Source organism: Canis lupus, chromosome 28, assembly GCF_003254725.2.
Source record: "Canis lupus dingo isolate Sandy chromosome 28, ASM325472v2, whole genome shotgun sequence".
NCBI classification, from domain to species: domain Eukaryota; kingdom Metazoa; phylum Chordata; class Mammalia; order Carnivora; family Canidae; genus Canis; species Canis lupus.
In genome coordinates this window covers 19,241,286-19,261,525 of record NC_064270.1, presented here as the reverse complement: position 1 = coordinate 19,261,525, position 20,240 = coordinate 19,241,286, and the positions used below count along the sequence as shown (strand labels likewise).

The window sequence follows — 20,240 nt, the reverse complement described above, 5'->3', positions numbered from 1 at the left end:
ATGGTATCCAAGGGGAGCCAAGTATTTTGAGAGCTATTAAAAGACATTGTTCTAATGACAAAGCATATAATGTGATTTAGTGCAGCTGAAGCCAAGTTATCCACTAGATATGGAAAGATCTAGGGAAAGGAGAAGACAGGAAACCAACGTGACAGCTCCTGTAACTCATGCAGGAAGGTTATGTGTATAGTGAATACACCACTGTCTTTAACGTTAATCCCCACCCCCACCAAATAAAAGCAATATATAAATTGGAGAATACAAACTTTATCTTCAACCTGAACAACTTATTTTCAAAAGTGTTTCTTCAACATTACTAGAAATTATCCAAAGTGCTAATTGTAGTGCCTGACACAAAATAAATCACCAATAAACATCATCTGTTATTAGTTGGACTTGGAGAAAAAGTAGTATTGCATAAAATTGAGACCATATTAAGAATAAGATCATTGAAGTTTTCCTCTTGCACCGAATTGCTATGTGACTGCATAGTTGTGTAGAGGGATCTGTGAAGCGGGAACAATGATAGGACTTAGCTGAGATGAGTTTTGTAGGAAAATAATCAATCAATTAATTAATGAGCTGATGATACATGTAAAATGCTTAGCATGTTTTCTGGCACAGGTACACATCTATTGACCAAGTGTTAATACTGGAAGTTGTACAGATAAGGCTGCTACACCCATGTGGTTCAGCCAGCCAAATACTATTTATCGAGTGCTCCCAATGCGTCAGGCACTGAAGGACGCTTTGGAGAAAGAACAGATGAATACAGGAGATGTGTTCCACGTCTACATATGGTCTTCTGGGGAGTTTTAGCAAAAAGTACTCAAATAGAAATGAAATGAAGACTATCCTGTATGCTAGGGAGAAAGTAATAGGGGACTGACACAGGAAATGTGGAAGGAATTTCCTCTTGGATAGGGAGTCAGGGAAAGTCTCTCCAAGGAAGTACATTTAAAGTGAAGATGTCAAAGAAGAGGAGTCAGCCATGCGAAGTCGATGTGGTCACTGGAATTCCAGGCAGCATATGCAAAATTGAATGAGTTGGAAAAAACTTGGCACATAGGAGGAAGGGATGCCCAGAATGGCTGGAGCATATGGGTGAGGGGGGAGAGAGATGCCAAATGTGGTAGCATTCACCTCTTGCAGGCCTAATTGGCCATGCAAGGATCCCACCTGGATTTTATTCTGTTTGCAATGGTAAGTCGGTAAAGATTTTCAAATAGTGGAAGGAATAATATTTTCATATACATTTCAAAGATCACTTTGACAGTTTTGCAGGGCAAGTCATCTGAACTTTTCTGATCATGCCACACCAACTCGCATGTGAACAAAATGTTCATATTCTTTCTCTTTCTGTGCATAGATAAAACATACATTTATATATTACTTGGTAATTAAATATTAACAAGGCTGTTTTCTTCCTACACACAATGAATTATCTGTGGTACTATTTGGGTACTTGTGCCCCACTTTGGAGATGATAATTGCAGAGATGAGGTAGAGTAGAGCAGTTGCAGAATGGGGAGAGCAGTTAGGCTGTCGCACTAGTCCAGGTGAGAAATGATGGCCACAGACTAGGTGATGGCATATTTATCTTTCATATGGACAATGAAAAGACTCCTTATTGAAATTACAGATCTATGCTCTCTACTGGCATTTGATAGCAACTATTTTCCTAATAACCCATTTTTCATGCAGTACATTAATGAAATCTATTGGGTTCCTTGGTGAGTTGTTGCATTGGAAATACTTTGAAATAGCCTAGCCCACTTTTGCCCATGATTAGTCCATTTCTTGAAGTCTTTTGGAAAAAGAAAATAGGTTAGGGAATTACTGGTACCTTTCTTTTCTGCTTGTTGACAAGGGATCAGGGACATAAGAAATAAAATGAATTTATTAAAAAAAAATTCTTGGAGCCAATTTCACCCACATCTGTGTAATATTTTTCTCAAATGAGTAATTAGAATCAGGCATTTAAAAAGCGCCTGCCCTCTATGAATTCTCAGCAAATGGATTGCAAATGATTTCATTTTAAACAGATTATTGTAATGGGTCTGTTTTAGAAGATGAGAGTTGTAAATGATTTGGGAAAGAAAAATCAGCTTTTTACCAATTCTTCAGGTGGAACTTCATTTTAAAATCAAACCAATCTAAATTTGGTAAGACAGTAATAGACTAAGCCCAGAAAATTTGAATTCACTATTTTTTTTTCCATTTTGCATTTTCCAGTCCTATATTTGGATGGGAATTTATTCAGGTTCTGACTCTTTCATCTGTCTTTTCCACTCTTGGAGGAATTCTCACACACTCATCCAGACTGGAAAGGAGGTTAGCAGGGCATAGAAAGAAGGCATTAAGCAAACAATCCTGTAAAGCTCTGAAAACCTTTCTTAGGAGAGGAAAACAGCTGCCCTGGGTTTTAACAAAGAGCACTTGCAGTTTTGGGAGGAGGGGGGCCTCTGGCTCTCCTCTCCACCTTGAAGCCTGCCAGACAGTGTTCCTTTTTTAGGAGGATCCAGGCTTGGGTGGTTAAGGTGCTTTTGGAAGAACAATCTGCGTTTCCCTTAAAGGCAAATAGGTCATCTTTGTCTTTAAGTACTCACATTTAATGACTAAGTAGTCTGCCCCCTTGTATTGCATATTTCTTGGATTGGGCATAAGAACAAGAATTTAAGTTCTTGTTTGTGCAACACAGCTCTGGGTTGAATTGATATAAGGGAAATTCCTCTTGAACAGTATCAAAAAGGGTATCATTAATTGAAGAATAATTATCACTGCTGCTTTTAAGTTGGCCCCATCACCAACTCAGAATTCAGATTTTTCAGTGTGGTTACCTATGCAAGTGTGAGAATGAAAAAAAATGTAATTATAAACTGAAGATTGTACTATTCTGCGTGGCATTCATTTATCTAATCAGTAAATATGCACTGAATAATTTAATAGCTACCATGCCATAGGGAAGTGCTCTTAGGCACATGAAGACTACAAAGAAATTTGAAGGTATTTCAACCCTTAGAAGCAAACTTTCCATTTGAAAAAGGCTTGGATTTTGAGAAATTCTTTGTAATTTTCAAAGCCCATTCATTCACCTGCTATAAATCTTCATCTGAACTTTTGAACAGTAGCAGGGGAGCTGGGCTGGGCAGACATTATAATCATACAATTATAGAATTTTAGGAGTGGAAGGGATTTTTAAAGGTCATCTAATGCAACCGTTTAATTTTAAAGCGTAGGAAGCTGAGAGATTGCCACTTTGTCTGAGGGCCCACAGCAGACTAGCCGCCGAGCATCCAGCACAGACCTGAAGTTTGCTGATAAGAATCCTCAGGCACGTGCTCACAGCTCTGGGCCAGGCACAAAAGACACCAACTAAATACAGCACCGCGCCTCTCTTCCTGTATCTATTTGCACACAGACCTCTAACAGACTCACAATATGTATTTATTGAATTAACCACTGACAGATATTCCTACCGCATAGGACAGTGTGTCGAGCGGGGGATTAAAACAAAACAAAACAAAAAAAGGCAAACAAAATAAACCGGCCACTTGTTCCAAGTTGCTCACAATCCCTGGCCTCGGAGAGTTAGTGGTCTCTTAGGGAAGCCGAGATAGACGCCCACCAAGATGCGGGAAGATCGGATTCGAGCACAGCGAGCGCTTTAGGAGGTCCGGGAAGGAATCTAAGCGTAGTAATTGAGAGGAGAATCCCCCAAACACACACACACACGCACACGCACACGCACACGCACACGGTCATTTAATTACATCATCCTCTGCCGTTGCATTCCCGGGATCTCCCGGGCTGGGACCGCGGGCTCCGCTTCAGCTGGGGTCAGGATGCCCACTCGCGGAGGCTAAGGGGGCAGAGCCCGGGAGGCCGCCCAGCCTCCTCGTCTGACCTGCTGCAGGAGACGGGGAGGGAGGGGGCGAGGGGGGAGAGGGCGGCGCGGACCGCGGGACCCGGCGCAGCGCGAGCAGGAAGCCCCCGCGCCGCGAGCGCCCCGAGCCCGGCGGCCGCCCCCACGGGAGGGGCGCGCGGGGCAGCAACGAGCGCGGAGCCGGCGGCCGCGGGGGCGCAGAGCGGGCGGCGGCGGCGAGCCCAGGGGGAGGGTCGGCGGCGCCTCCAGTCCCCGCGGCCGCCCGCGCCGCGCAGCTCGGCAGCGGGACGCGGCGCCCGGAGCCCCGGCAGCCCCCGCCCTCGCCGCCTCGCGCCCGCCTCCCGCCCGCGCGCCCGCGCCCGCGCCGCCCGCGACTTCAGTTCGGCTCCACCCCCGCGCGGCGGCGGCTCGCTCGGGGCGAAGCGCGCTCGGCACCAGCCCGGCCCGGCGAGCGGCCGCCGCCTGCCCCGCGCCGCCTCCGCCCGCCCCCCGCCCCCGCCCCCGCCCCCGCGCGCCCCAACTTGGATGGAGTTGGGGTCCTGAGCGCCCGCCGCCGCCGCCGCCGCTCCGGCCCGCTCCCCGCCGCGCTCCGCTCCCGCCATGGGAAAAGTTGGCGCCGGCGGCCGCTCCCCAGCCCGGCTGGGCGCGCTCCTCGCGGGCGCGGGGCTCCTGGTCCTCTGCGCCCCGGGCGCCTGCGGCGGCGCCCCCCGCTGCCCCGAGCCGCCCTCCGGCCCGGCCCCGCGCTGGGCTCCGGCTCCGGCTCCGGCCGCGGCCGCGGGGGCCGCCCCTCGCCGGGGGCCGCCGCCCCTGCCCCTGCCCCTGCCCCTCCTCGGGCGCCCCCTGTTCGCCGTGGCCCCCGGGGACCGAGCGCTGCCCCTGGCGCGGGCCCCCGGCTCCCGCGCGGCCGCCGAGGTCGCCCCGCGCTCGGGCCGGCGGAGGCGCAGGGAAGCGGCTCGGGGCAAGGCTGGCGGCGGAGGGCGCGCGGGCCGGAGCCCCCGGGGAGCGCCGCGGGACGGAGCGCGGCCCGAGCCCGGGACCCCGGAGCGGGACCCGGACAGAGCCACTCGCTTCCGGATGGAGGAGCTGAGGCTGACCAGCACCACGTTCGCGCTGACGGGCGACTCCGCGCACAACCAAGCCATGGTCCACTGGTCCGGCCACAACAGCAGCGTGAGTTCATGGGGCGGTGGGGCGGCAGGGGGCAGGGGGCGGAAGAGGCGAAGGGTTAAGGCGGGCTGTGCGATCCGATGGAGAGATGGGGGGGGGGCGGGGGGGTTGGGGTTCCTGGACTTGAGAGATGCTGCAAACTAAAGTCTTCCCTGCCCACCTCCCCTAGGAGCTAATGTCACCCACCAGGAGACCCGTGGCACCATCAGAGTCCTCTCCGACCCCCCCTCCCCGAAAGCTTCAAACAGGACACGCAAACCCCCATTTCCTGGTCTCCTCGGCTGTAAAGAGCTGAAAACCAGGCAAACCTGGGGGGACGCGGGGTGGGAAAGTGTTTTGAATGTGGAGGTGAATGGGTTAAATTTCCAGGCAGGATGACATTCCTTTAAGTGACTTTGCCTTCACTTGCTAGACTTAAGGGTGAGCACAAGCGAGATCGAGAAGACTTTATTTGTAAGCTTTTAATTTTTCTGCAAAGCTCCTCACCCCATCTTCCCCATAAGGAAGAGATATGCAGTGGACACTAAGGTGCCCTTAATGTATCCTCTGTTTCTGGGGCCCAAGTGGATGCAAGTTTCAGGAAGGGAACTCTCCAGCATCTTCTAACAGCACCAGCCAGTGTGTTTTGAGAGCTGGGGCTTTCCAGCCTGTGAATGAGTGGTTGTTCTCCGGCATGATCAGTCCCAGGAAGATCAGATATATCCCAGTGACAACAACCCCCTGTTCTTCCCCATTGCCTGACCTCCTCTAGAGAAGAAGAGTACAAAGAAAGACTTAGATGTCCCTTTTATGAGGGGACCAGAGGGATTGCTGGATCCCAGGAGGGTGACACTGGGGAGAGTGGCTGCAGGTCGGTGAGCTTTGGCCACGTCGCGGGGGAGGGGGGGGGTTAGATTTTTAGAAAAGCCTGCGTGTGTCTGGAATCTGGGGTAGCTCTTCCAGCTAAAAGCGCACCTGGGAAACTTGAATGAGCTGAAATAGTAAAGATCTAGCTTTGATGGTAATAACCGAAGATAATTTAAAAGTGTGGAAAGTTCTCTGAGCTGCCGTTAAGCAGACGAGAAGAACATGCAAACCAAGGATGGGTAAAATGGGGAGAAAAAAAAATCAGAGTTTTCAGCTTCCATCAGGTTATTGACATTATAGTATTTGTAATATGCACAGTCTGTGCAGCCTGGTCCCTTTCAAAATGTTTTTAGTTGTGATGTCATTGCCAGAAACCTTCCCCGGGAAGCGCCGCCTGAGTGAGTTGTGCTCATTGTCAGCTTTTTAATGAAAGTTGTGAACGTTTTAAAATCATAGTCTGTCATTATAGGTTCCTTGGGTCTATAGATATAAACTGCATTAAGGCAAACCATGATAAATAGTATTTTTGCATTGATGTCTCTGTCCTGAGAGCATCAGCAAGGTTTTCCCTACAATTCAGGTCTCGGACGGAGGCTATGGTTTTCTCTGGTTCTCAGGAATGGTTTAATCAAATAATTGAAGCTGAAATTCTTTCCATTCACGTTCTGGAGACCCTTGCCCTCATTTCTTACCTTAACCATCATATCTCTCATATCATAACCACTAAAATTAATCCCCCAATTTGAACTTGAATCTTCTTAAACCGATTGAATAACTTTCACACTGCTTTATGTGATTAACTCAAAGCTTCTGGCTTTAAGGGAGATTTTAGACACATCAAACATATTATATCTTGTTGTATCAAGAAGTAAAGGACATTGGACTCAAAATATTTCTGGCTTTTAATGTAATTTGAACTGTAAAATATCACTCATCCATTAGACCTTTACTTTAGTTCTCATCTCTTGAAAGATCTTGGAAAGAGCTGGAAAAGGAGAGTACATCTTTGGCAAATTTTAAGCTCCATTTAAGAAATGGCGCCAAGCACTGCCAGCCTTTTTTTTTTTTTTTTTTTTTTTTTAATGATGCTTATAAGCTCAGTTGGACTTATTAGGGTCAGGGCTTGGATGGGCAATATGCAGGGATGTCTGAGATAATGTAGCAGATAATCAAGGTAGTGCATGTTCAAGGTTTGAGTGCTCAAAGCATGTTGCTAGTGAGATTTCTACCCTTTGAAGTATTTAATTCTTTAAAGAACCCCCCTGCTCCCCATCCCTGCCTGTTTACACACAAATTGCAGGGGTTTTAGTATATATATGCAGCTGCTAGAGGGAGAGCAATAGTCTTTATCCAGGTCCCATGAAACAAAGCTGGCTCAGATTCACAGGAGAGACAAAGTTTAACCGTTGTTTTTGAAGGAAGGCAGAAAAAGTTTTCTGGGCAACTTTGTGATGTGAAAAGCAGTGTGGGGACTTGAGTTCTAGTTCTGCTTGTTGTGTGGTTTGATCTAGGCAAGTTGATTGCACTCTGAGTCTGAGTTTCCTCATCCCCAAGATAGGGCCCATGCCAATTCGTCACCTGCCAGGTTACACATGAGTGCGTCATGACCGTCAAGTACTGGACACCTGTTTGGATCTCTCAACAGCACTTGGCTTCTTTCTCCCCAGGGCAAGAAATCCACTAACTTAAACCTGAGGAGAACATCTTGGGGCTCTCATTTTCTTCACATTTAGATGTCAGACCCCAGTTACTCCATCCGCCCCCAGCCCACTCAGGGCCACAGGCAATACACATCCTCTGAACCTCTCTCACCTTTAGCTAAAAGCCTTGCTAAGTAGGGTTTCTGATGACAATAACACCTGCATTAAAGGTGTAGATGTATGGTAATTATAGGCTGCCTGTCAAACTTGTGAGGAATTCTGGATATTTCTCTCGCCTCCTTCCCTTCTCCTTCCTGCCCCCTCCGCTGTTGGACTTGTGCAGTTGTGTAAAGACATGACTGTTTTGCCTCATCCGTGGGAGTGATGTGATTCCTCTATACTGCAGTCTAGCTTGATGGAAAGTGTTGCTGGAGTTGGTGGAACACCTGGGGGGATCTTTTGGCATGAAAGGTGCTGGGTATGAATCATTTGTCATGAGCTTGGTGTCGTAAGCAAGAACATATTGTTCCTACCCTACTCATCCTAGGCATGCTGTGCCCTGATCTAAATTTATACCGTAATCCTCAGTTTGTTAAAATACATATTTGTCTATATATGCATGTGTGATGGGGCATGTGTTTATTCTTTATTTCCAAGAAATTTCAAAGTGCTACACTTATTAACCCTTACAGCATCCTTGGTAGGTTAATAAGTAAGTGGCAAGTGTTAATATCTATTTTTCATATTTTTATGCTGGAGTCAATTTGAATATTTCAGTTCATTGCTTTGTCCTTTTCTCACTGGCAGTGGTGTTACAAGGTTTGTTAACAGAGGCTTTTACTTGTATTTTGCCATTATGATACTTGAATGCTGGATTTGTATGGACCGTGATGATGGCCTGGTTGATTTCCACCTACCTCTCTGCTTCCAGTTGTTCTGGCACTTGACGTTTACCATCTAACCTTAGCGAATAAACTGAGTCCCAACTTGAGTCAGGTTTGGGGTAGTTGCCCTACGTTTTATCATCTCACTTAATTTTCAAAAAAAAAATTGTCCTGAGTTGATATTTTTATTCTCATTACATAGAGAAGAAAGATGAGGCTCTGGAAGCTAACTTAGATGTAACAAAGGTCAGTGGCAGTTTGGGGCTGGCACCCTGAGTGATATGGCTTCTAAACATCACAGAGTGGCTGGCCCGTCTTTAAGGTTTTCAGGTAGGACAGAAAAACTCAAACCTCTTGGGAGTCGGTATTTTAAATAATCCTCTCTTGGGGTGGATTTCAGATGATGGTGGAGGAGGGCACTTTCTTAGCTGGCAGCCCCATCTCCTTGTAGAAAAGCAAGGACTTTAACATGAGCCTGTCACATTGCACTCTTTACCTTAAGTAGTGATTTGGTTGTTCTCTTATCCGCCTACCTCTTCATCTTTAGTGAGACATGGAATCTGCACCTGGTGATTCATTGAGCACGAGGTAACCTGCCATCATTCAGCTCTCGGATCTGGTGTTCTTCAGGAATAGATTCCTTTTCTAAGTTACTTACAAATCTGATTTTATAGAGAGGTTGTATATAAACACTTGCTTTGTACATTTAAACATTTTTTTACCTTTTTTATGAAGTAAAATGATAAATGATTTTAGCTTTCCCTCACAAGCCCACATAATTCCTTCTGATCAGTGCTTTATGCTATTAATGAACGTTAATATGGTGTGACATGGAAGGCAGTGGGTTTGGAAGCAAATTTGAGTTTGAATGTTAGCTCTCCTGCTTGCCACACTCTACCTTGAACAAGGCAATTAAATTCTTTGAGCTTCACTTTATAGGATGTCTTTTGCAGACTTTTCCCGAAGATTTGACATCACATATATGAAGTGGCTGATATATAGTAAATGCTTAATAAATGCTACTTGTTCTTTTTGTTGCAGAAATAACTCTATTGGCAGAGAAGAATACCGAGTTACAGTCTTGACTGTGTAAAAAAAATAGATATGGGGATCCCTGGGTGGTGCAGCGGTTTAGCGCCTGCCTTTGGCCTAGGGTGTCATCCTGGAGACCCGGGATCGAATCCCACGTTGGGTTCCCAGTACATGGAGCCTGCTTCTCCCTCTGCCTGTGTCTCTGCCTCTCTCTCTCTCTCTGTGTGACTATCATAAAAAAAAAATTAGGTATGTAGTCATAATGTATCCTGTTAAAATTGTGTGGCCTCAGTTTCATCCTCTCTAAAAGGATGCAGACAGACCAGAGCATGACAGAAATCCCTTACAGGTTAAAATTCATTTATTAGTTTGTTCAGCCTGCGGATATTTTTATCTACTACATTTAAGTAAAGTGCACTCGGAGTGTTGGGGATGCACAAATGACACAATGACCCATACCCATGACCTACAGAGAACAAGCCTTTCATCTCACATGATTCCTCCTTTTTCTAAGGTTTATGTGTATATCTATTTATAGGAAATCAAAACATTGGAGATCTAAGCAGGCATTCATTTCAATGCGGATTTGCAACAAAACCTAAAAACCTAATTTATTATGTTTACTGTATCACAGCTTCCTGTTAAGGAACTTTCTATCTTTGAACAAAAAAAAAAAAAAAAAAGAAAAAAAAAGCTTTGGATGAGACTGTGAAGTTAGCTTCTCTTAAGATAGCTAGTGGGGTTTTCTAGAGGAAATGATCTGAATGTTGACTCTGGGAACTCTAGCCACATTTTTTTATAGAGAACCACCCCCCCCACCGAAACTCATAGACTAAGGCACAAAAGCTGATGGAATTATTTATTAATAATTCTTTGGTAATTTATTTAAAAGAACAATTGCTCACCTCCAAGGAGAGATGGCCCTGTGGCAGCATTGTGCTAAGAAGCTTACACAAATTACCATATTTACTTTTAATTCTACAAACATGTATTGAGTCCTAATATTTGTTAGACACTGAGAATAGAGGTATGTGTGGAGTGGTGCACATAGATGTGCCCTCGGAGCCCTTTCTATCTTGTACCCAAAGAGTCCCCTGAAGAGACAGAAGCTTGGTGTCCCTGAGGGCACAGCAAGCTATAGGAGTTCGGAAGAGGATCAGACATCAATAAACTGGGGTGGTCTTCAAACCTCACTGCAGAGCAGGTGCTTCAAGTGGACCTTGAGACAGTAGATTTTGGTGAAGAGATGGAGATTATTACAAGGATATTTGGAGCTGAATGGATAGTGTAACTGAAGGGAAAGCATAGAGATGTCTAAACTGTGTATTCCAAGAAATGAGCCTACATTAAATGTAAACTAGGTTTAACTGAAGTTTTAATATTAGTAATAGTTTTTAAAAATATTCCTTAAGCAAAGATATACACATTCATCTTCCAGTGACTCTGGGTATAATCCAAGCCCCAAAAGAAAATAAAACCAGTATGTCCACTTCAAGATATGATTGCCTTTATTTGAACGTTAAATCTCAGCTGGAGACATCGTTGTTTCATTTTTACCTAGACATTTGCCACACACAGTTTTCCCCAAAGGGTCAGAAACATCAGTGGACGGGCTGCCCATAGGGTAGGTTAATCTGGCTCCCAGCCAGCTGATGCTAAGTCACTGAACATATGTAAAATATTTGTCCCTGTCTTTGTGGATGTCTCCATTACTCTTCTGTATCTCTGGCTAGAAAGGGTGGAGAATGCATCCATGTGTCCTAGAGAGGAAACTAGCAAAAATGGTGTGGCTGCAGCAGCCAACAGGGATGGCAGGGTATAGGCATGGTCAGTGTGAGGTGGAGCCGGACAGCATGCTGGTGGGATGGTTACTCTGGAGGGGCAGGGCTCTGCTCAGGTGGGATGAATGGAATTGTCAAATGGTTGCCAAGAAACAGAGGTGGGCTCTTGCTGAGCAATAAGACAAGAACAGAGCCTTTGTAAGTAGAGAGTAAAAGGACATGAATGTTCTTAGGAAATCCCAAGTGAAATTTTCCATGTGTATAAAAGATACTGTGTCTGTTTCTATAGCACTCCTGAATGTTGTTATACCGCTTTAGATCACTTATAGCCATCTCCTTTGCAAAATGCCTCAGCTTTCAAAGATTGGAATATTATTTCCCCTACCTCAGTTTTTTTTCCCCCCTCACCACAGGCCTATGAGATAGGAAAGACAAATATCATCTACATTTCTCAGGTAGGGAAGTCAAGGCACTGCTATTAAGCAGGTCAGTTAGTGGAAGAGGATTGCCGACAGCATTTTATCACACTATGACTGATTCTTGGTTCGGCCCACCCGTTGGCTTTCCACAGGCAAGAGTTAGAACACAGCTGCATCCTAGCCTCTCTGTTTGCCTGAAGCTTGTGCACCTGTGTCTATAATGTTTGCCGATGTGGGAAGAAGTGTGGATATTTGCCATGGAGCTCCTGAGTTCTAGGCCCATCTATTCAAATTATTTATGCTGGGCTTCAGAGCAAGTGGTCTCATAAAAAGTCATGCTCCTTGGCAGTGTTTAAACTTTTCAAAGGGGACCCCAAAGAGAGATGATGGGACTTTCTGCAAGCAAGGTGTCTGGCAAAGACCCATTCTCCATATTCCACTGATAATGGACTTCAGAGGTCAGATTACTTATAACTGAGCTAGTTGTAGGGGCGGATTGGGGGATGAGAGGGGCATAGACACCTCTTCCCTTCCTTAATTGTTGGATGTAGAGAACATGTAGTTTAAAATAATAGTAAGTGCGGTCTCAGGCAAGGGAAGCTAGCATGTCAACATTTGTGGGCAGGAGTAGTCAAAATGAAAGATGCCTATTGAAACTCATGGATTTTATTTGCTCAAGGATTATAACTGAGTTACCAGCTATTGCCTTTTCTACTTCTTCTGACTTTGAGAGTGGGGATGGGGATGTGAGCAAAGGATAATTGATTGAACACCATGATAGCTCTCTAGAGCCAGATAAGGTATATTGATTATAATAGAAGCCCCTCTTCATAATAATATAAATAACCACCAATTTAGTGGGCAGCTTCCCTGTAAGTAGATTCTAGAGTATCACATTATTTCAGTCCATCCTCCCACTACCATAATACAAATGAGGTATTATTGTCCTCTTTCTAAAGTTGTGGGAGTTGTGGTTTAAGGAACTTGCCCAAGGTCACCCAGCCAGAGGGTGGCACAGCTGAAATTTGATTTTTGCCCTTTCTGGCTCCAAAGCTTTTTCTTTGATCACATTGACCCTCTGTAAGGGTTCAGTTCTGAGTTTCTTTAGAGAAAACTTCACATGTCAGTGAAGAGGGATGGTAGGGGAACTCCTGGCATAAGCACCCCACCTCGGGGTTTTCCCTGTCCTAACCTGATTTCAGAGCAGTAACCTGATACTTTTTACTTGGTAATAAACTGTTTCGTGATGCAGTTTGATCAAAGCCTTAAGGGCCATCGGTCCCCATGAGTGGCTCTCCTGGGGTTATTAATACATGTCTTCTGTTATTCTGGGAGGATGCGTGGGATGTGCTATTTGGTGTCTCTCTTCTGGCTAATGAACCTAGAGTGACAGTATGGACAACTTGAACATTTTCTAAAGAAAGTGCTGATAAGAATCATGTTATCAGACCACCAACTAATCATGTTGTGTCCTGAAGCCAATGGATTGAGCCTCTAGTCATCTTCCCTAACCTGAGTAGCAGAGGCTATTGAGACACAAAATTATGGGCCATAGATCCTTTTGCTTTGGGGTCTTTGGGGGGAGAGTTGAGGGGTTAAAAGCAAAAGGTCTTCCCCTTCCCAAAATGTGCTCGTTAAAAAAAAATATTTTATTTGTCTATTTGAGAGAGAGAGTGCACACATGTGCCTAGTTGGAGGAGGGACGGGGAGGAGAAGAAGAAGCAGACTCCCTGCTGAGCAGGGAGCCTGATGTGGGTCTCCATCTAAGGACCCTGAGATCATGACCTGAGCTGAAGGTAGATGCTTAATTAAATGAGCCACCCAGGCACCCTCCAAAATACTCTTTTTAAAAATATTTTACTTATTTACTCATGAGAGACAGAGAGAGAGAGAGAGGCAGAGACATGGGCAGAGGGAGAAGCAGGCTTCCTGCAGGGATCCCCGGTGTGGGACTTGATCCCAGGATCTGGGATCATACCCTGAGCCGACCAGGTGTCCCTTGATATTGTTTCTGTTTCTGCAGTTACATTCATTCTTCCATTCCAGTTTTGTTTTCTTATAATAAGTCCAGGACTCTTTATCACTCTTTTGTCATCCCTCTCAATGTCTCTGGCTGTTTGCACAGAATAGTTGTAATAAGGCTCTGGACCTAATTTCCAGTGTGTGTGTGTGTGTGTGTGTGTGTGTGTGTGTGTGTTGGGGAGGGGGAGATTCCACACCAAGCAATTCTCTGACACCAGCAGGATGTGGTATAGCCAGTTTTGGCACCATCTACTCAGAAATGGCATCAGATTTCACCAATTAAGAGCTCAGTCCCTCAGGACTGCCACCCTCCACCTCCCAAATTCAGGTGCCAGGGTGTCTCCTGTTGCTTTTGACCAGGCAGCTATAGTTCAGAAGTTCTAATGACTCTGTCCTTGGGTTTGATTAATTTGCTAGAGAAGTTTACAGAACTTAAGAGAAACATTTTATTTACTAAATTGCCAGTTTATTACAAAAGATATAACTCAGAAATAGCCAGGTGGAAGAGATACTTTGAGCAAGGTGTGGAGAAAGGGCCTGGAGTTTTTGTGCTCTCTCTGAGCATGCTGCTCTCCCTGAATCTCCACATGTTCACCAACCTAGGATCTTTTGGAACCCTGTCCTTTTGGTTTTTATGAAGGTTTTATTACATAGGCGTGGTTGATTAAATCATTGGCCATGGGCCATCAGTTCAGCCTTCAGTCCCTCTCCTATTTCCAGAGGTTAGAGAGTAGGACTGAGAATTCCAGCCCTCCAATCAGGGGGTTGGTGGTTCTTTCAACCGGGCCCCATCCTTAGGTGTGGTCCATAGTCCTCTCATTAACACATCTCTCTCACAACTTAGGAAATTTCAAGGGTCTTGGTGCCAGAGGTGAAATGAAGATAAAATATACATTTCTTATTAAAAGTCACAGTATCACAACTTGCTTACTAGATATTTGTTGTTGTGGTGGTGGGAAAATTTCCTCTGTCCTTCAAAGTTCTTCTAGCTAGGGACACCTGGGTGGCTCAATTGGTGAAGCATCTGCCTTTGGCTCAGGTCATCATCCCTGGATCCTGGGATCAAGCTCCGCCCCTGGGATCCCTGCTCAGAGAGGAATCTGCTTCCTTTCCTTCTCGCCCTCCTCCTGTTCATGCACATACATGTGTAAATGCTCTAATAAGTAAATAAAATCTTAAAAAAAAAAAAGTTCTTCTAGCTGATCCAAGGATTAAATTGACATGAGACACAGCAACAGAAAATAAAATTTAATTCTTACATGTAGGGAATCCACATAAACATGAGATTCCAAAGATGGGTATAAATAAATATGTCATTTCAACTAAGGAGAAAGGGGTATGAGACTTGAGGGCAGAGGAGGACAATTCACAGGAAGATGAAAAAGAATAAATGTATGGTAAACAAAATGCTTTCTGCTCTATATGGAAACAAGAGGACACAGAGAGCAATTTTAACAAAGACCTTGCTAGTTTCCTCCCTGTCTCCCACACCTAGTTCATATTATACTATGTTGTCTATGGTGATAGCTCCCTTCCTGGAGCAGGTCCTCCATCTCAATTTTTTTGGGCAGTTGGAAGAAGGTCAAAAATTCTTCCCTAAGTCTTTTGGGCTTTGATTATTTTCAGCTTGAAATAATCTTTGCACCAATGTGGCACATTTTAGGGGCCAGACCTTAGCAACTATGGTGTTTTATTTGCTATTTCCATGGGGAAGATGGCTTTTCACTTAGAAATAACAACCCATGATGTTGTTCATGTATGTTGTAGAATATTCAGGCACTAAAAGATTGCTTGTGTAAATATATACATTGAATTGGAAAACCCCCACAAAAATACTGGGAAGGGAAAAATATAGATTACAAAATAGTACAAATATAAGCCATATGAAATCGGGGTTTTTTGGTCTGTGTTGTTCCGTCAAATATCTCAAGCCCCTAGAAATATACCTGCACATGGGAGGGGCTCAGTACTTTAAAAAATTTATTATATACTGTAAAATACCACTTCTGTTAAAAAAATAAGAGGAAGGGTGTGATTCAAAATGTTCTGTGATTATAATGAATGTTGGGTTTATAGGTAATGTTTTTCACTTGTCCATAGTTTTGCTTTTGTTGTTTCTCAATAAACATGCATTGCTTGAGTTATTTTTTTAAAGTTATTTGAAAAATGGAAAAAAACAAAACAAAAGTGAGCAAGCGAGATTTTGAACTTGGCCTCATTAGAACTGAATTCCCGGCAACTGAACGAAACAAAGAGCCCACGTTCAAGTTTCCTGATTTGCTTCCAATCACTGATGTTGGGAGAAAGCGATTGCCCAGGGTTTTTGAAAAGCAGCAAGATCACTCTGTGTCTCTCTTCAGAGTGAGCAGCAGCAGGGGCTACCAGGCCTTTTGTTTACCCCCTTGCTGCTTCCAGAACGAGAGATCTGGAGGTAATTTCACCAACCTGACTGCCAACCCCTGCCAGAAATTCTGGTAGCCTCTTGTCTCCAATAAAAGAGCATGGATTTCATTTTAAATCTCAGTCTCTGTCTTGAGCTCAGTCTCCGTCTCTAAATCATATATGTACATACGAGCACAGATATAATAGATGTGTGCATCCCCATGCGTCTCCATATGCTCACTGAGGCTGAAGCACTGAACATGTACAACACTTACATCTCTGCTCTCAAAAGTGGAATATTAGACATTGCTGTAAAGATGTTCACTGATTGTGAGAGCTGAGTGGAAGAACATCCAGAGCACAAGGAGAGAGAGAAAGAAACCCAGGAAAGAGACAGAGAGACAGTAGAAGCAGAGAACTGGAGGGAATGAGAGAATAAGAGGGAGAGGGAGAGACATATGAGATCCTTACAAAAGCAGAGAGAAAGACATAGAGCAAAACTGAGACATCAGAGATAGACCAAGAAGGAACAGGGTAAGGAGAAGATGAGGCAAGACACAGACAGACCAGAGACAGAAAGGCAGATAGACAAAGACAGAATTATAAACAGAGGAACGGAAGCACTGGAATAAATCACAGAAAGAGAGAAAGAGATGAAATAGAGAGGAAAATGTGTCAGTGGGTGGAGTGAATTCACTATCAACCCAAAGAGTGCAGGAGTAGAACTGAGTCCTAGTCTGATGGCACCCTTGTCCTGTAGAGACAGCACTTCTCTGGCCTTTGCCCTGGGTGGGGGTTCCTACCCAGCCCTGTCATGTTGCCAGTGAAGCCAGCCACTCTTGCGTATGTGGCAGCTCTGAGAGTCATGCATGTTGGTCAGCTGGGTGTGGGCTGGAAGGGGTGCATGTAGTATTTATCCATTTTTAAGCATGTCTTCAGAGTGATTTCCTGTAGGAAATGGAACTGATGGTCTGGATGCTGGGAAGGCAACTTTTAACCATTCCTTTTATACCAGTCTGTGCTGTTTTGAATTTTTAACATGGGCATGCATTTCTTTAATAATAAAAATACTAAAACATGCTTTAAGTGGCTGTTGTGTCAGCACTGTGCTGAGTGCTGAGAATACAAAGATGAATAAGACCTGACCTTTACCCTTGAGGGTGAATATTCTGGTGGAAATAGACAGACACATAAACAGATAGATTGCAATTTAGTATGATAAGTACATAATAGCTGTAATAGAGTTTTGTTCAAAGTGCTATGGGAGCAAAGATGAACAGGGAACAACTAATTTTTCCTGAGAGTGGGAGGCAAGGCTTTAAAGGGAGGTGACATTTAGGCTGGTCTTTATACAAGATGAGGAGTTTCGCAGACGGAATAGGACCAGGCAGGAGGAAAGACTAGTCCTGCCTATTTTAAACTACCCAGATCTTAGGTCTTGGATTCATTTTAGGTTGTTAGCACAGTCGACATGGTGTGACAAGGATGGCACTCTCTTTCTTCGTCATCTCTGTGCCCAAGATATTTCAAACCAAGGCTTACAATATGTTTAAATATCAGATTAGAGTCCCTAGTTTAAAAAGTCCTATTAAGTTCTTGAACTCACACTAACAAAAGGAACCTGATTTTCCCAAAGGGTAAATTTTCCCCCCGAATCTTTGTGTACCCATGTATGCTAGTACATTTATGTGCACAGATGCACACACTCTCACACACAAACACAAAATCTTATGGCTATCTTCTCTATACACAGGAGAATTTGATTAGGCAGTGATGGGATTTTTTTCCGGGCTATTCTATATGTTTCTGCCTTTAAAGAGTTAAAAGTGGGTGTTTCTGTCATTTTATTGGGAATGCTTCCCAAATCTGTATGGGGAACTGGGTGCATTAGGGTGAGTTCGATGATCAGCCCTTAGGATAGCACTATTATTCCAGGCAGTAAGAGAATGCATATCTGTGTTATCCATACTGAACTAGTATAACTTACAAATAGGAGGAAGAATATATATATAAATATATAGGAATAAGTTTAGCCTTTAATTGGTTGATCCCTTTTCTTCATTCTTGTACACAAAGAAGAAAAATGAAAAAAGAACAGAAAAGGATAGCAGGTAAGGAAAGGCATGGTCAGAGATAAAGGGCGATGTGCTCTCAGCATTGGCTCACCAGCCTATGAGTGGTTGAAGGGACATTTCTGTGGTCTTTGAGTTTTCTGTGCACATGACTCTAAATCAGACTGTGGTTTAAGATGATGTTGCAAAGTCCAGATCTGGCTTTCGGACTTGTGACTTAGGAATTTTTGCCTTAAAAAAAAAAAAGGAATTTTTGCCTAGACTTTTGAAGCTGCTGTAGTCAATTCAATGACTCAGGAATTTCATCATATTCAGACAGAAATGACTTGAAAATGTGCTTTTCAGCTAATAATAAATATGCCTTGTGACATATGAATGACTATCCCCAAAGTGTAAGATGAACTCTACTGTGGTCTGAATGTGCCCCCCACCACCACCCGGCAATTCATGTGTTGAAACCTAACCCTCAATGAGGTAGGGCTTTTGGGAGGTGATTTGGTCATGAAGATGGAACCCTCATGAATGGGATTAGTGCCTTTATAAAAGTGACCTAAGAAACTCCCTTGCCCTTTCTACCATGTGAGGACACAGCAAGAAGCTGCCAATTATGGAACCAGGAAGTGGGCCTTCACCAGACACTGGATTTTATTATGTCTTGATCTTAAACTCCCTGGGCTCCAGAACTGTGAGAAAGAAATGTCTGCTATTAATAAGCCACCCAGTCAGTGGTATTTTGTTATAGCAGCCTAAATGGACAAGACAAGTTCTGTGAGTCACCTAAGCCTCATTTCCTGTAAGCGTTTCCTTGATATTTATTTAATTTAGATTAAAATCTTAGGAAAAGGAGAAGGAAAAATTGTATTTGCCTTAAAAGCTCATCAACTAAGGAAATACCCAAGTACCTCTTGCTCAAACTAAATGTAGGTCTTGTCATGAACAGACATTTCTCCAAAGAAGGCATACAAATGGCTAACAGACACATGAAAAAGTGCTCAGTATCACTCATCATCGGAGAAATACAAATCAAAATCACGGTGAGATGCCATATCATGCATGTCAAAATTGGCTAAAATGAACAATTCAGGAAATAACAGATGTTAGTAAGGATGCAGAGAAAGGAGAACTTTCTTACACTATTAGTAGGAATGAAAATTGGTGCAGCCTCCCTGGAAAACAGTATGGAGGTTTCTCAAAAAGTTAAAAATAGAACTACTCTATGACCCAGCAATTATTGCACTACTAGATATTTATCTAAAGAATACAAAAATAGTAATTTGAAGGGACACATACACCCCAATGTTTATAGCAGCACTATCAGCAATAGCCAAATTATGAAGAGCCCAAATGTCCATTGACTAATGAGTAGATAAAGATGTGTATAATGGAATATTACTCAGCCATCAAAAAGAATGAAATCTTGCAATGACGTGGATGGAAATAGAGTATATAATGCTAAGTGAAATAAGTCAGAGAAAGATAAATACCACATAATTTCACTCTTATGTAGAATTTTAGAAACAAAACAGATAAGCATAGGGGAAGGGAAGGAAAGATAAGATTAAAACAGAGAGGAAGGCAAACCTTAAGAGACTCTCAACTATAGGGAACAAATTGAAGTTTGCTCGAGGGGAAGTGGGCAGTGGGATGCATTAAATGAGTGATAGGCATTAAGGAGGACACTTGTTGTTATGAGCATAGGGTGTTACATGTAAGTGAGGAATCACTAAATTTTACGCCTGGAACCAATACTACACTATATGTTAACTAACTTGAATTTAAATAATATATTGGAAGAAAAAAATGAATGAATGAATGTAGGTCTTGAAAATATCTGTAAAGAAGCAACACTTATATTAATTACCATTTGAGGGAGAGACAGTAATTTATCTTCTTCACATGTAGCATTTGAGGTAGTTTGTTTAAGGCAGGGTAAACAAACTATGACCCATGGGCCAAATCTGGCCTGAACTTGTGTTTGCATGGCCCACGAGATAAGAATGGTTTTTACATTTTTAAATGGCTGAGAAAAATAAAAAGTAGAAGAATAGGTTGTGATACCTGAAAATTATTTGATATAACGTTTTCTTGGACACAACCCTATGTATTTAC

At 43.7% G+C, this 20,240-nt stretch overlaps 1 protein-coding gene across 5 annotated transcripts in view; it reads left to right on the top strand.

The window, feature by feature from the left end:
• Nucleotides 1-4,483: 4,483 nt before the first annotated feature.
• The window catches only part of SORCS1 (sortilin related VPS10 domain containing receptor 1), a 514,957-nt gene continuing 499,200 nt past the window's right edge, over nucleotides 4,484-20,240 (top strand). For 4 of the 5 annotated variants that reach the window (XM_025467149.3, XM_025467150.2, XM_025467145.2 and 1 more), the window contains exon 1: nucleotides 4,487-5,056. In XM_025467149.3, the coding sequence (XP_025322934.1) occupies nucleotides 4,487-5,056 (570 nt within the window). Of the gene's footprint in view, nucleotides 5,057-20,240 lie in introns of all 5 variants that reach the window. The other variant, XM_025467148.2, reaches the window with a different exon arrangement.